Source organism: Cryptomeria japonica, chromosome 10 (assembly GCF_030272615.1).
Source record: "Cryptomeria japonica chromosome 10, Sugi_1.0, whole genome shotgun sequence".
NCBI classification, from domain to species: Eukaryota; Viridiplantae; Streptophyta; class Pinopsida; order Cupressales; family Cupressaceae; genus Cryptomeria; species Cryptomeria japonica.
Window position 1 is genome coordinate 156,524,552 of NC_081414.1, and position 14,241 is coordinate 156,538,792.

Sequence of the window (14,241 nt, forward strand, 5' to 3'; positions counted from 1 at the left end):
GAGAAAAGATAAACTACCCACCACAACTGGGGGGAGAAAAAATGTGTTATTGATCCCGAGGTCCAGATTGAGGCCATCTCAACCTGAGGAATTTTTTTCCAAAACCCTGTTAGATGAGAATTCAAATATGCTCATTAACTAATTCCTCTTGAATGATTTTCTCCAGCTCTGTGTTTTGCCATATTTCCTTCGGAGAGAGGACTATATTACCTTCCTAAATATTGCACCCTTGATTGGCCAAAAAGTCAGCCACTTTGTTGGCCTCTCTGTAGCAATGTGAGATTGAAAATTGAGAAAATTTTGCATTACAAAGAGGGCATCTTGAATGATGTAATTTATCATCCAGCTTGGCAAATGGTACCCTTTAATGGCCATGTTGACATTCATAGAATCCCTTTCAATAGCCAGGTTTTGAATCTTTTCTCCCAAAGCAATTTTGACTCCAAATAGAAGTGCCTTCGCCTCTGCTATGTTATTGGAACCATTCTGAATTCTTGCTTTCCCTGCCTTGATGGCATTCCTTTTGTCATCTATGATGACACAACCTATATCCGAGGTACCTGGATTTCCCTTATAGATGCACTATCAAAGTTTAATTTACAAAAGTGTGATTGTGGTGATTTCCATCTAATCTCCTTTCTATTGACCCTCTTAGTTGAGTTTAGCAAAAGACTTCCTTTGAAGGGGAGTTTTATCATTTGCCATTCATTTAGGATCTTGTTATCCCAAGATGTAAACTGAGAATATACTCTCTTATTTTTCAATGTATGAGCATTTATCACTTCTGAGATGTTAGACTCTATTCCGAATGTTACCTACTACAAGCTACTAGTCTCCTTTCTGAAGATACGTCTATTTCTTTCCCACCAAATACTCCAAATGATAATAGCAAGGATAACCTCCCAAATTACTGAGAAAAAAGACTCTTCAAATAGCCATGGCCAAGAATCAAAAACTTCTTTCACACTAGCTTGTAATGGGGACTTCTATTGGAGTTTTCTAAGGGTCCAATACCAACAATCTTGGGCAAAAGTGCAATTGAGGAGATGATCCACTGTCTCAACCTTTTGTTCGCAGAGGACACAATTGAATGGTTGAGCAATACCAAGAGGAGAAAGTCTATCACTAGTCAGAATTTTGCCTTTTCGGACTAGCCAAGCAAATGCTCCTGCCTCTTGTAGACCTGCTCCAGACCAGCAGAAAGAGAAGCCCCTAGCCTTGCCTTCCAAGTTTGTGTTTAGAATAGTCTTATAGCCTTGCTTGACTGAATAGGATCCGGAACCAGAAGGTAACCAAACGAGTTCATCCTTTAAATTGTTGAAATGAATTACTCTCTTCTTGAGTTCTTGCAATAAGGTTTGTTTATGAAGACAAGGATTAGCCACCTTTGAGAAATCTTTCCATTTTAATGACCAAAAGCCATTTGACCAAGTGCTCTAGAGATAATCTCCGACCCAGCTGCCCCAAGAAGATTTCAGGGTTTCTTTCAAATCCTCCATACCTTGGAGATTCCATAAAGGAGTGTGACCATTCCAAGAGTTCTAGAAACTTGCTGATTTACCATCATGGATTACCCAAGACAGGTTTGGTAGGAAGATCTTCCTGCATTTCAACAAGAAATTCCACATTTGTGACCCTGAGGGGGGATCTAAGGTGGTAAAAATTCTCTACAAGTCTTCCGAGTCTAAGTATTTGGCCCTAATAATTGAAGTCCAAACTGAATTCTCCTCTTTATACAATTTCCATACAAGCTTACCACCCAGAGCTAGATTTCGTTCCTCAAATCTGTGAATACCTGCTCCCCAAAAAACCTTAGAGGAACATACACTATCCCAAGCAAGTAGATGGATTTTGTTTTTGGATTCTTTGTTACCATTCCAAAGAAATTTTTTCAGTAATGACTCCAATTCTGATTTAATTGTCTTCGGCATAGGCAGGACAGTCATGACATAGTTTGGGATTGTTGCTAAAACAATTTTGGCCAGCAAAATCCTGCCTGCTAATGATAGCAAGGAGTTTTTCCAAGAAGATACCCTATTCTTTATTGAGGATACAATGGCAGACCAGAAGCATCCCTTGTTAGAGCCTGAGAATAGGGGGATGCCAAGGTACTTACAAGGTAAAGAACCTTGTTTGAAACCCAATGTATCAAATAATTTGTTTGCCAAAGTAATTGAGCAATTAAGGATGAAGACCTTTGACTTGGAAGCATTTATTTTCTGTCCTGAAGCTGCACAGTATGAATCCAAAATTTTCTTAATAGTTTTTGCCTCTCTATTAGTAGCAGCCCCATACAACATTGTGTCATCTGCAAATAAAGTGTGAGTTACAGAGATTTGCGTTTGTGTTATTGAGATCCCTTTCCAAGTATGAAGGCTATGCAATGCCGAAATTTTCCTACTTAGTGCTTCAGCCATGATTATAAATAAGGAGATAGAGGGTCCCCTTGTTGAACTCCTTGGGAAGAGGAGAAGAAACCAACAGGACGTCCATTCACAATGACAAAGAATTTTGCCCCTGATAGGCAGGAAATAATCCATTTGCACCATAGTTTGGAAAAACCAAATCTAAGAACTTGATTTAAGAAAGACCATTTGACTCTGTCATAGGCCTTCATCATGTCCAATTTAATGATCATAGCTTCCTCTTTGTGGAAGGAGATTGAGTGAATAACTTCATGAGCTACTAGAGCTCCCTCCAAAGTTTCTCTACCAGGTAAAAAACCACCTCCTTGTTGGGAGATAATTTTTGGATTGATCCTAGCCAGTCGATTGGAGATTTGCTTTTGTTACAATTTTGTAGATGGTATTACAGAGTGAGGTTGGTCTAAAATCAGAAAAGGTGGAAGGATTTGTCATCTTTGGGATTAAAGCAATGAGGGTGGTATTAAATTGTTTTAACATATTCCCACTTTTTTTGGACTCTTCAACAACTTTCCAAATATTTGTGCCCATAAAGGCCCAACACTTCTGAAAGAAGATGGGTGTGAATCCATCCAAGCCTGGAGTCTTGTTTGGGTGCATAGAAAAAACTACACCACTGATTTCATCAAGGGAAAAGGGTTTCATTAACTCAAGGTTATCCTGATTACTAACCAGGGGAGGGATGTGATCCAAGAAATCTACAACATTAGGATCTGAATTCTCCTCATCTACTAGGCTAGAGAATAATGAGGAACAGAAATTGACCGCTTCACTACTAATATCCTTGAAAGCAACAATACTATGGCCTTCTCTGTTTTTCTTTTGGGCAATCCAATTGGAGGTTCTTCTCATTATAGCTGAGGAATGGAAAAACTCTGTATCTCTATCACCTGCTTGCAGCCAAGTCTCCCTGGATTTTTGTTTCCAGTAGATCTCCTCCCTTTGTAGGACTTCTTCCAATTCAAGATTTAATTGTTTCAGCTGACTGTAAGATTGCTCATTAATGCCAAGAAGCACAATCTCACTATTAATAGATAATATCTTTGCTTCCAGTTCCCCTTTAGTCTTGAAAATATTTTTGAACACTGTTGAGTTCCATTCCTTGATTTTTGTTTTCAGCCAGTTTAGTTTTTTGCAGAACCAAAACATCCTTGAACCATGAAAGAAGGGGGCATTCAACCACCATTCTTGCAACTAGGGAAGGAAGCTAGCCTCACGGAACCACATTTGTTCAAATTTGAAAGAGGCCACTCGTTTTTGCCTAAGAGGAGAAAAGGGAACTTCCACGCCAATTTGAATTCTTGACAGGGCGAAATAGCAATTGATCCTAACCTACTAGATTCAGATTCTTCCCTCATGTTGACATTTTGAATAGGAAAGGAGGGAGAGGGAGATTTCTAGCAAGTTAACATTGCAGCATCTATGGGTTTGCCTAAAGGGCATGAAGAGAAAAAATTGCATTTAAGGGGATCTGAAATGAAATCATCACAAACTCTGATTTGAGAACACAAATCCCCTTGGCAGGCAAATGTGAAATGACCCCGGTTGTCAATGAGACCAGCCACAACCTGTGGTTTCAAATGAATTACCTCTTGGTTCCAAGTCCCAAATTTAGAAGACAAAACCAGATGATGCGGGAGGGGCTTGGACAAGTCAATGAGAATGCAAACCCTAGGAGGAAGAAACGTTTGTTCAAAAGGAACCAAATAATGTTTAATGAAGATGCCCATTTGGTTTGCAAGCATCTGAATAAGTTCTAAATCCTTATATTTCATGGGCAGAGTAGGTAATTGCACCCAAAAGGGAGTGAATTTCATTACAGATTTTTTAGGAACCAAATTCGGCCCCGAGGGTAAAGTAAACAGGCCAAACCCTTCATAGAACCGGCCTTTATTTTTGTGAACTTTGTCCCCAGAAGCTTTTGAAGAAAAAAAAACTATGAAAAATCCATGCCCATTATCAACATAGAAAATTTCCTGTGTATCACACCATTGTTCCTTCACCCAAGACTGTAAAGAGGAAATTTCTGATTCCAGAACTTACCAATTAGGGCCCTGTCTCGCAAATCCGGGATCTAAGGTTCCAGAGATTCTTCTGAGAGGGAGATTTTGTGGTATCCATTAGCAGCCCCTCTGCTTGGGTTCGCCGTAAATTGAGAAGCCTCATTCGCAGAGTTTTGGGGGGACTTTTTGCTATTCCATGATTTTTGTGAGTTTCTCCTCCACTGATTTCCTATTGCCTTGAAATCTTTCGCAGGAAACATGAATGTGTTTGATTTAAAAGGAGCCCTCAAAGGTATGTTGTTGGGGAATGTGGGAAAGCTAATTCCTCCCTTCTTGAATGCACCATCACGGTAATTAGTTAGCTTCAAAGGTATGTTATTTGAGAAAGTGAGATGTCATTTTCCCGTAGAAATCAAGTCTGAAGCACTTTTTGAGTAGAATCGGTCCAGAAACCCCGATTTCTTGTCATGGGAACAAGAACTTCTCCCTTCAAGCAGATCAACCAAAGCTCTGTCATTTTCACAGATATCAAAAGCCTCTTGTTTGTCTCTGTTTAGTCTTCTGGTTCTTTGGGGGCACACCCAATTGGGCTGCCTAAAAGATTTTCTGGTAGGTGCGGCCTACCATTTGTTCTGCCTATTCTGACTGAATATTTGTTCATATCTCTGCCCTTGAACATCCTACATCTGGCTGTTCTTGAACCGTCTTCTTTCATTGCTGGAATCTGGGACTCTGACCCGAGCTCCATTTCTCTGCCAATGTTTATCCTGTGTCTGCCAATTCCTGAACCGTGTTCTGCCATTAAGGTTTTCAAATTCTCTGTTTCCTGCCCAAGGCCATCCTCCTCCCATTGTTCAGATGAATGCAATTATTACTTACACATGGAATATGTTTAAATTATTTTATGTGTACCTCCTACTCCTTATCAATAAAACCTTAGTAGAAAGTTGATGAGAAAACAAAAGAGAAGAAGTTCACTAAAATGTGAAATACATTTAACCTTCTTCCCACGCACCCCCCCACCCACAACTAACAAATGCCTAAAAGTAACTGTGCACTAAGTATTTTCCCTTTGATTACACCGAAGGCATATTACACTAACATAATGGATGCAAGAATGTCCTTCAATAAAAACTAGAAGCATTTAATTTGACGGGTTTGTGACAAAAGAAAAAAAAAATATTTTATTTATTTTCTCCTTTCAACTACCACTCACTCTGAGTTTAACTAATCAATCAATTTTGTCTATCTCCATCATGCAATTGGTTAACTTTGTAATTATCTCAATTTAATATTATAATAATAATATAATGATATGATAATATAATAATAATGTAGTATTAATAAAAAAATTGCTTTGGTCAAGAGTTTAATAGAAATATAAAAATATAATAATATTTTAATAATAATTTAATATTGATTACTATATAACAATATATTATTTTTTTAATAGAATAAAGAACAAATATGATATCTTTCAGCATACTTTACCTTTATTCCTCTAAAGATAGGTATGCTAGTTTGTAATTATTACCAACATGCATGTCGAAAAAATGTCTATAATGTATAACAAGTAATGACTATTTATGGAGGTAATCTTGAGATGGCTTAAACCATATGGACATATCCCACGAAGACCATAATTCTAATTAAAATGTCATGAAAGCCTTCAACAATTTATATGGCACAATGCTTTCTGAAATTTTCACACATAGGCTTGATTGTGGAGGGCAATGCATGGTTAGGTGTACTTGAGCAAGACCAGTAATAGATTGGGGATCTAGCGAATATTCGTATGACTTCACTCATGTGAACATTACATAAATGCAATGAATGGCTGGTGAACATTAATGCTCATGACATATGGTTTCTTGTGGACCAACTCATGAAGCATAAGTCATGAAGATTGAATCAATATTAATACAGAAGATTCCCCAAAACAATATTAGAAGGCCAAACATCAAGCATCTAGAATAAACTTGATAAAGAATTTATTTTTTAGGGTCAACAAAATTAAGAGTGTGGATCAATATGAATCCATTTCTCCAAAAATGAGGCTCACTAACACAACTGGAGCAACTTAGTCACAATATGGATGGAAATTGTTGACAGCATATTATTAAGGTGCAGCAAGGGAATTCGTAAATAGAGTTAGGCATCAGAAAAGAAGAAGACGGCATACTGCAGACAGTAAACATCATGCTCAAAGTCTTCCAATGGGCTTGAAGCCAAGGGAATTATATTCTCAGACTTCTGATACTTTTATGGGTATAAGAAACCAATTTCAATTTGAGATACTCTTGGAGCTTCAAATGATGGACACAAGAAAGACACAATCTGAGCAGGTCCAGTCTTTTTCAGGTGCTTAACTGGAATTCCTTAAGGTGTTTCTTTTGCCTTATGTTTCTTAAGATTTCTTGCTACTCAATGCAAATGTTACAGAAGCTGAACAGCCTATAAAATAAGCTCAGCTGCTACAGAGACAACTATCTTCTCATTATCTTTTGCTACAATGCTCAAGATGAGAACTAGAATTACAAAATAATAAGTTCTGTTATATACAATGACAGTACCTAGATCTGGTGTAAATTGTAATTAGTAACATATTGGATTTTAAAGATTATAAAATGTTCAATACATATGACATAAAGCTTTTAATATAAGACATGATACTTACACTGTTCATTTTAGTGAGTAAGAATGATTATGAAAAAAAACTATGCAACGAATGTTGGCATCAACATGTTAGATCACAGTCTATGATATTGATCCATCTTCAAGATGAGGAAAATAATGATGATGGAACATGGAGTGTAATCCAAACGTTGATGTGAAAATTCTTTACAAAGATTTCTTACAAATCAATCTCAGTCAACAAAGATTTTAATGACATAATAACATCAAAACATGTGACAGTTATTCCTTACCTCACCAGCACTATCAAGTTCATCTTCAGTTGCACCAGCCCACAAAGGATGAGCTTTGAAAGCTGCTTCCATGCTAGTAAGGAATTCTTGTACATTCCTACTGTCTTTTTCAGGATCAGGAGCATTGCTTGAAAAAGATACAATAAAACTGCCATCCAAAGCAGTTGACATCGTGACATTTCAGTATCCTAGAACTTACAGGATGAAACAAAATCCTTGTTATCATAACTGAAAATGTACAATGGATTTACAAAAGCAAAGCCCATCTTATGTTTAGCATTTTAATGAATATAAAAGAACCATACAAGAATAAAAATAAGTGATCTAAAAGAAATAGAGCATGTAAATACTTTCTAAAATCCATGTTAAAAACAGGGAGAAAATAGTAGAGATAACACATAAGAAAAATAACCATGTTTCACTGAATTCCCTTTTGAGAGCATTGATAAAACATGGAAACATGAAAAGGCAATGCCCACAAGTATTGTTGAATTTTATACTTTCAGATTAATGGAAGACTGAGAAATCAGAATTTAACTATTAAATTCGATTGTTTGCAGTTAGAATTAATGATTTTCAGACTTAGGATAAAACATAGAAGATAAGCAAAATGAAACAAGACACCATTACCCTGGGAAAACCTCCTAGGAGGAAAAACCCAGCCAGAAAAGATCCTCACATCTGATTATGGATTATATTCAATATTCTGATTAAAATACTTATCTCTTAGGTAGCTTGATGAAAACACCTAGGGTGAACAGCACTTCTTTGCTGTTCAAATCAATGGAAATGTCATCTTCAGATCTGCATCTTGATGACCAAGCTCTTCATATGACAGAAGTATTATGCCTTCAAACAGCTGACATACTTTGCATCATTTGGATGGAATTCGCCTTCAAGGTGCAGATGTATTTGCACAGAATTAACTTGCAGCAGATAGATGAATTCGCCTACTTCTCCAATCAGATTTCACACTAGATTGCAGAGCTAATGCGCTTGAGGGTTGAACAAAAAAAAATTATATTTGATGCTTGCCAAAAGTACTTTACTTATATGATGCTTGACCTTTATTAAGTCGGCTTGGTTTAATTTAAACTTGGCGCCATTTTATGTTTTATTTCATCTAATGTGTGGCGTGTTCTTTTATAGGATCGGCCCTATTTGAAGGGAACACACAATCTTTAAAGTGTGGCGTGAGAAAGGGCCCAGCCCTAAAGGGTACACATTACCCTTTGAAGTGAGAAAAGGGCCCAGCCCTTAAGCGGATTCCAATGTTGCCATTGGCAATTGGAATCCTCCTCCCTAGTTATAAACAACAAGTATGGCCAAAAACTCTAGGAGTAATACTTGATTAGGAAGATAGCATGGGTTGACGAATGTGTCAAGGATGAAGGAAGAAGGGGTGGAGACATTCCCCATAGAAAATAGGAAAATTATCATAGTAGCAATTAACGAATGTTTTCGCGAAAGGTTAGAAGCAGAATATATATTGCATAGACTTTTGTTTGGAGAATATGTGTTTATAATGAATTTTAAATTAACAATATACTGAATATTTCCAGGCATACATATAACATATGATTTAGGGACACGGCAACTATTTACATAAACAAGAAAAAGAACCAAGAATTATTTTAAATCTACTAAAGTCTCTCGATTCATTGAGCATCCAGGTTTAAATGACAATTGCCTTTCATATGATAATTTAAAGCCTTAAGTTTTTCTTTATTTCTGCTCATTCAAACAAGGTAAATTTGTTCAACCAAGGGAAAAATCAACAACCTTGGTTGAATTTTTCCACATTCACCTAAACATGGCAACTGTGTTTAAACATATAATGAATGAAAACCCAAACCTTAATTAAATAATCTAAAACAGGAGAGATATAGTAGCTCTTCCCTCTGCCAGGGATAGGTTGACTGCACTTGCTTTCAGTGGTAAGATTTAATTCTAATTCAATAACCATTGTTGACGGGAATAATCATTATGTTATGTTGGTATATTATGTTTATGTTGTCGTCGGTAATAATGAGTTACGGCGGTCAGTTAGTTAGCCGACGGGTAGGTAGTTGGAGTTGCGACGGTTGTGTCGCACCCCTTCGGCTGTCATATATTGTACCACCTCCGGGTGTTGGAGGACATGTAATATTGACGACAGATTATAATATGAACATCTTTTGACATTAATGGCAAGCTCATCCTGGTACTTCTTTTGTATTTGCATTGTGCATTGCTGTTCGATTTCTGTATTCTTCCTGTTTACCCAGTGAGGTAAACATTTGGCACCGCTGCCTAGACGAACTCGGGAACGGAAGACACGGATGGCGCACAGACACAATGGGCCTACCCGTTGGTGAAGTAAACCCGGAGGCCAACGACGCGCGGACAGAACTTTATACAGGAGAAGACGCGGCAACGCGAGAGTTTTCAATTTTGCTCCAGGTGGCCATTCAGACATACGTTCGACGAGAAGCAGCGGAGGCAGAAATCCCACCAAGTGCCGTGTGGACAGCGCTGGAGGTTAGCCCGACAGTAAACCGGTTAATGAACCACCTCCCCCGGTTGCTTGCAGAGGCATCGCTGGCACAACAGGCCCGCCTGGAGGAGATTGCCCAAGAAGAGCGACGACAACAAATCCTGCAACGCTACGAAGAGAACAGCCGACGGGAAACGGAATGAGATGGCACCAGGCCAGGAGGAAATTGAACCTTTGACTTATGCCCAATAGACTAAATAAGGACAAAAAATAAAAAGATACAGAGTGACAAATGGGAAGTGGCACAAACCGCGTTGAATCTCAAACAGCAGATAGAACGAAGGCGTAGGCTAAGGCAGCTTGCCGAGGGACGACCGGCCGAGGGGTTGCCCGAGGGAACCCAGGAGGTGTCACGGAGGTTGCGGAGGCAGAGATAGACGGAGAGAACTACACTGTCTACACTGTTGTAGGGCTGCCAGAAGGAGTCACGGAGGGTGCCGAAGGAGAACTCTACAGTTCGCCAGAATACCATCGTAGGGTAAGAAGCTGCGAAGAGTTGGTGGAACAAACAAGGCGAAGTCTAAACCTGATCGACGCTACCAGAGACTTGCTCAAGAATTTGTCCATTTCAGAGGACAACCGGAGGGAGACAACGGAAGGTGACGGTACGACTGAAGGTGCCGAGGGAGCACAAGGGTACCGTACGGGAGGCAATTTGTTTGGTTCGGTGTCGGCAACTTTTTCCGGAGGACCCACGAGTGGAGGTTCAATTGCAGGAAGCGGAGGATCGCCAGGTACAAGCACACAAGGAATTAGAGGAGCGAGACCCAGTGGTGGGATGGCGAGTAAACAAAAATTGCCAAAGTTCATAGAGGATAGCAAAGATGATCCCGCACGACATTGCCGTACATGCGAAACCATCTGGACAGCCAACGGGGTGACTAACCAGGATGAATGGATGAAGCAGTTCCCCGCCACACTGAGAGGAGTGGCTATTGACTGGTATTCAGACTTGGATAAAACCGGGGTAACTACGTGGGATGAATTGAAGAAAGCATTCGAGAAGGAATTTCGGCTTCTCCGAGATGATAATGAGATAGTCTCTGAAATCTATGGAACAAAGCAAGGAAAGAAGGAGACCGTACGGGCGTATGGCCGCCGATTGAAGGAATTAGTCGGAAAGATGGAAAGCCAACCGGCTGATGGCTTAAAGAAGCGGTGGTTTGTCGAGGGTCTGAACCCTAAGCTACGACGAAAGATGAAAATTGTGCCTCCGACATCCTACGATGATGCATACAATCGGGCCATGGACTTGGAAAGTGAAAATAAGACGGCCAAAAAGAAGAAGAATAGATCTTCGTCATCCTCTGAAGATGATACGTCGGAACAAGAGAGTAGCAGTGATGAGAAGCCGAAGAAGAAAGTCACGGCCCTTCAGAAGGATATGGAACGGATGTTAAAAGAGTTTAAGACAATGAAGGGGACCACAAGCAAGGATGATGAACTGTGGTGCACGGATTGTAAGGAGAGCGGCCACACAAAGGGTGTCTGTCCCAAGAAGGCATTCTGTGACATCTGCCAGATCATGGGACATTCTACGAAGGAATGCCCATACAATCTGAAGGCACGTAACCAGCAAGTGCTCTTTGCACATGAGCAGCCCTCCACATCGGATTCAAACAATAATGCATCTTCCGGAGGCTACCGAGGAAACCGACAAGGCGGACGGGGGAATAATAATAATTCCACTAGAAACAGGGTCCAATACGATGCGAAGGGACGCCCGATTATCCAATGTAGGGCCTGTAATCAGTGGGGGCACTTCGCCGGTGATTGCACGAAGGAAGCCACCCCTCAGCACCTCTGCCGTTGGTGTGGGCCAGGCGACCATGAGGACGCAAATTGCCCACAGGCAGGGGTTAATCTCCTCAACATTGAGAAGGCTAAGAAGACTGGTGAGAAAGAAGTACTGGCAATCACCCGCGCCCAAATGAAAAAAACCACTTATCCCGACCCCCATATGGAGAAGGAGAGATTACGGGAGTCAAAGGCCAATATTGAACGTGAGATGACGACCGAACGACGAGACAACGAGGTGGCGAGTACATCATCCCGTACGGAAGCGGAAAATAACATCATTGGGCAAATCTTGCAGATGGAGGTGCGGATAAAGGTAAAAGACCTTCTAGACTCTATGCCACAATTGAGGACTGCCATCCTCACCAATGTGCAAAGCACCGCAGCGTCGAGTGCCCCACAGGTACGCGTTCCCGCCACCGCATCGTCGAGTGCACCACAGGTAGGGGTTCCCGCCACCGCTTCGAAGAGTACACCACAGGTGGAGGTTTCCGTCAGCCCTTCGACTGACCCGATGTTACTAGCCTTGAGCAGTGGTAGACACCCAGCTGTGGTAGAAATGGGTATCCGTGGGACCATTCTGAAGGACACCATTGTGGATGGTGGATCTGGGGTGAATGTACTACCAGAAGAAACATGGAAGCGGTTGGGGAAGCCCACCCTATGGCCACCCACATTCAACCTGGTGGGAGCGGACCAACACGGCATTAAGCCACTCGACCTGTTGATGGCCCAGCAAGTGACGATTGGTACGCAACCATTCTTGTTAGATTTCGTGGTTATTCCCTCGAAGAAGAAAGGCTATGACGCCATCCTGGGGAGAACGTGGTTGATCAACGCGAGGGTAAACCACAACTGGAAGAAAAATACCCTTTCCATGGAGAAGGGAGGGCGGAAATATACCATTGACCTACACACCCAAGATGTCAGCGAAGAGCTTGCCTCTTCAGACTCGGACTCAGAGGATTCTAATAAAGGGGAAGGGGGTCCCGATGAAAGTAAGGGCAAGAACGCGATGGAGCCGAACAGTGAAGGGGTGCTAGAATTGGAGGGATGTTCTGAAGATGAGGTATGCTCGACTAACGGGCTCTTCCACTGGCAAATGGAGGATTACGAAATGTTCCAAAGCTACAGGCTCGAAGTAGAGGAACCAGAGCAACCAACAGAGGTGCACCTGCCGGAATACAGAGAATATTGGAAGGGAGACGCCCCAAACCCTAGCGGCATAAATAATCCGAAGAGTGTCGGCAACGATTGGAACCCTATATGGAAGACCGCAGTCTTCAAAATCTTTATTATCCTTATTCTTCTTATGTACGGGAAGGAGGTCGTGGTCCCTATAGAATTTGTGGTTCCAGGTCTTCCGATGGCCATTGAAAATAGACTTGCCACCAACGGGCCCAAATTGAAAACCTACCACACGAAGCGCGCAGGGGACCCGAGAGGCCGGACGGACACCCGAGAGCCCGAAGGGGGACCCGAGAGGATGGAAGGGGACCTAAGAGGCCGGGCAAGCAACTCGAGAGGCATGGGACAAAAGCAGGAGACTTTTGGGCGAGAAAAACCGAGAAGGATGAAGGGTGATCCCAGAGACAGGGGACCCGAGCCGAAGACTCTCTAGACAACTTCAAAAAAAAAAAACCGCACGATCGTACGACAGCGACCGTACGGTCAAAAAAAAAAAAAGAAGGGGAAAATGGCCACCGTACGGTGGGACCAAGGTGACAAGGTGACACCACCGTGCGGTGGCATCACCGACGGTGGAACCACCGTGCGGTGGACGGTGCACCACCGTGCGGTGGAAGCACCGACAATGGCACCACCGACGGTGACACCACCGTGCGGTGGAACCACCGACGATGGCACCATCGTGCGGTGGTCACACCGTGCGGTGGGAGCCACCGAAGGCGGTCACCAAGCAGCCCGCGGAAGAATAAAACGCCGCCAAACATCAAAGACGCCGCACAACACCACCGCGACGAAGAACAAAACAACCCCGCACACCGCCATCACCGCACCAGCACGCCACCACGTGATGCGAAGGGTAAAGCACGGGCCGACCGCCACAGGTAGACCAAGCAGCCGCACGATCAGAGGTGCCAATGCTGTTGTTGACCGTATAGGGAGGTTGTATGGCCGGGTAGCCATCGGGGACATTACAATGCCCTTAAAAAAAAAAAAAAACGACGACGGCCAGATTTAAAATGATTTGCTGACATCTGGAGCCTGGACACTGAAAATATTGGAGTGTAGAAGAAGGGTTTTGACATCATAAAATATCACAGAAATGATGCGCGCCATGGACTTTCGTGGGGTTCTGAAGGTTGTAAATTGGTGTTGGTAGCGCCCCAGGGAGCGCACCTGGGGCGCTACCCCAGGACCCCGCGAGGGGCGCTGCCCCTCGACCCCGCTGGGGGCGCTGCCCCCAGACCCCCAGTTTATTTTGAGCTACAGAAGACCACGGGAAGTGTTGTGGTTGTCCGTCTTGTGAGAAAGAAGCCTACAGCTAAGCATTGGCAGGGAAGAAATAAGCCGTAGAGGGAGATGGATTTGGA

At 42.1% G+C, this 14,241-nt stretch overlaps 1 protein-coding gene across 2 annotated transcripts in view; it reads right to left on the reverse strand.

The window, feature by feature from the left end:
* LOC131057692 (vacuolar protein sorting-associated protein 9A) overlaps nucleotides 1-14,241 on the reverse strand; it is a 169,371-nt gene that overhangs the window by 115,464 nt on the left and 39,666 nt on the right. For both annotated transcript variants that reach the window (XM_057991839.2, XM_057991840.2), the window contains one exon: nucleotides 7,354-7,501. In XM_057991839.2, the coding sequence (XP_057847822.1) occupies nucleotides 7,354-7,501 (148 nt within the window). The remainder of the gene's footprint in view (nucleotides 1-7,353; nucleotides 7,502-14,241) is intronic.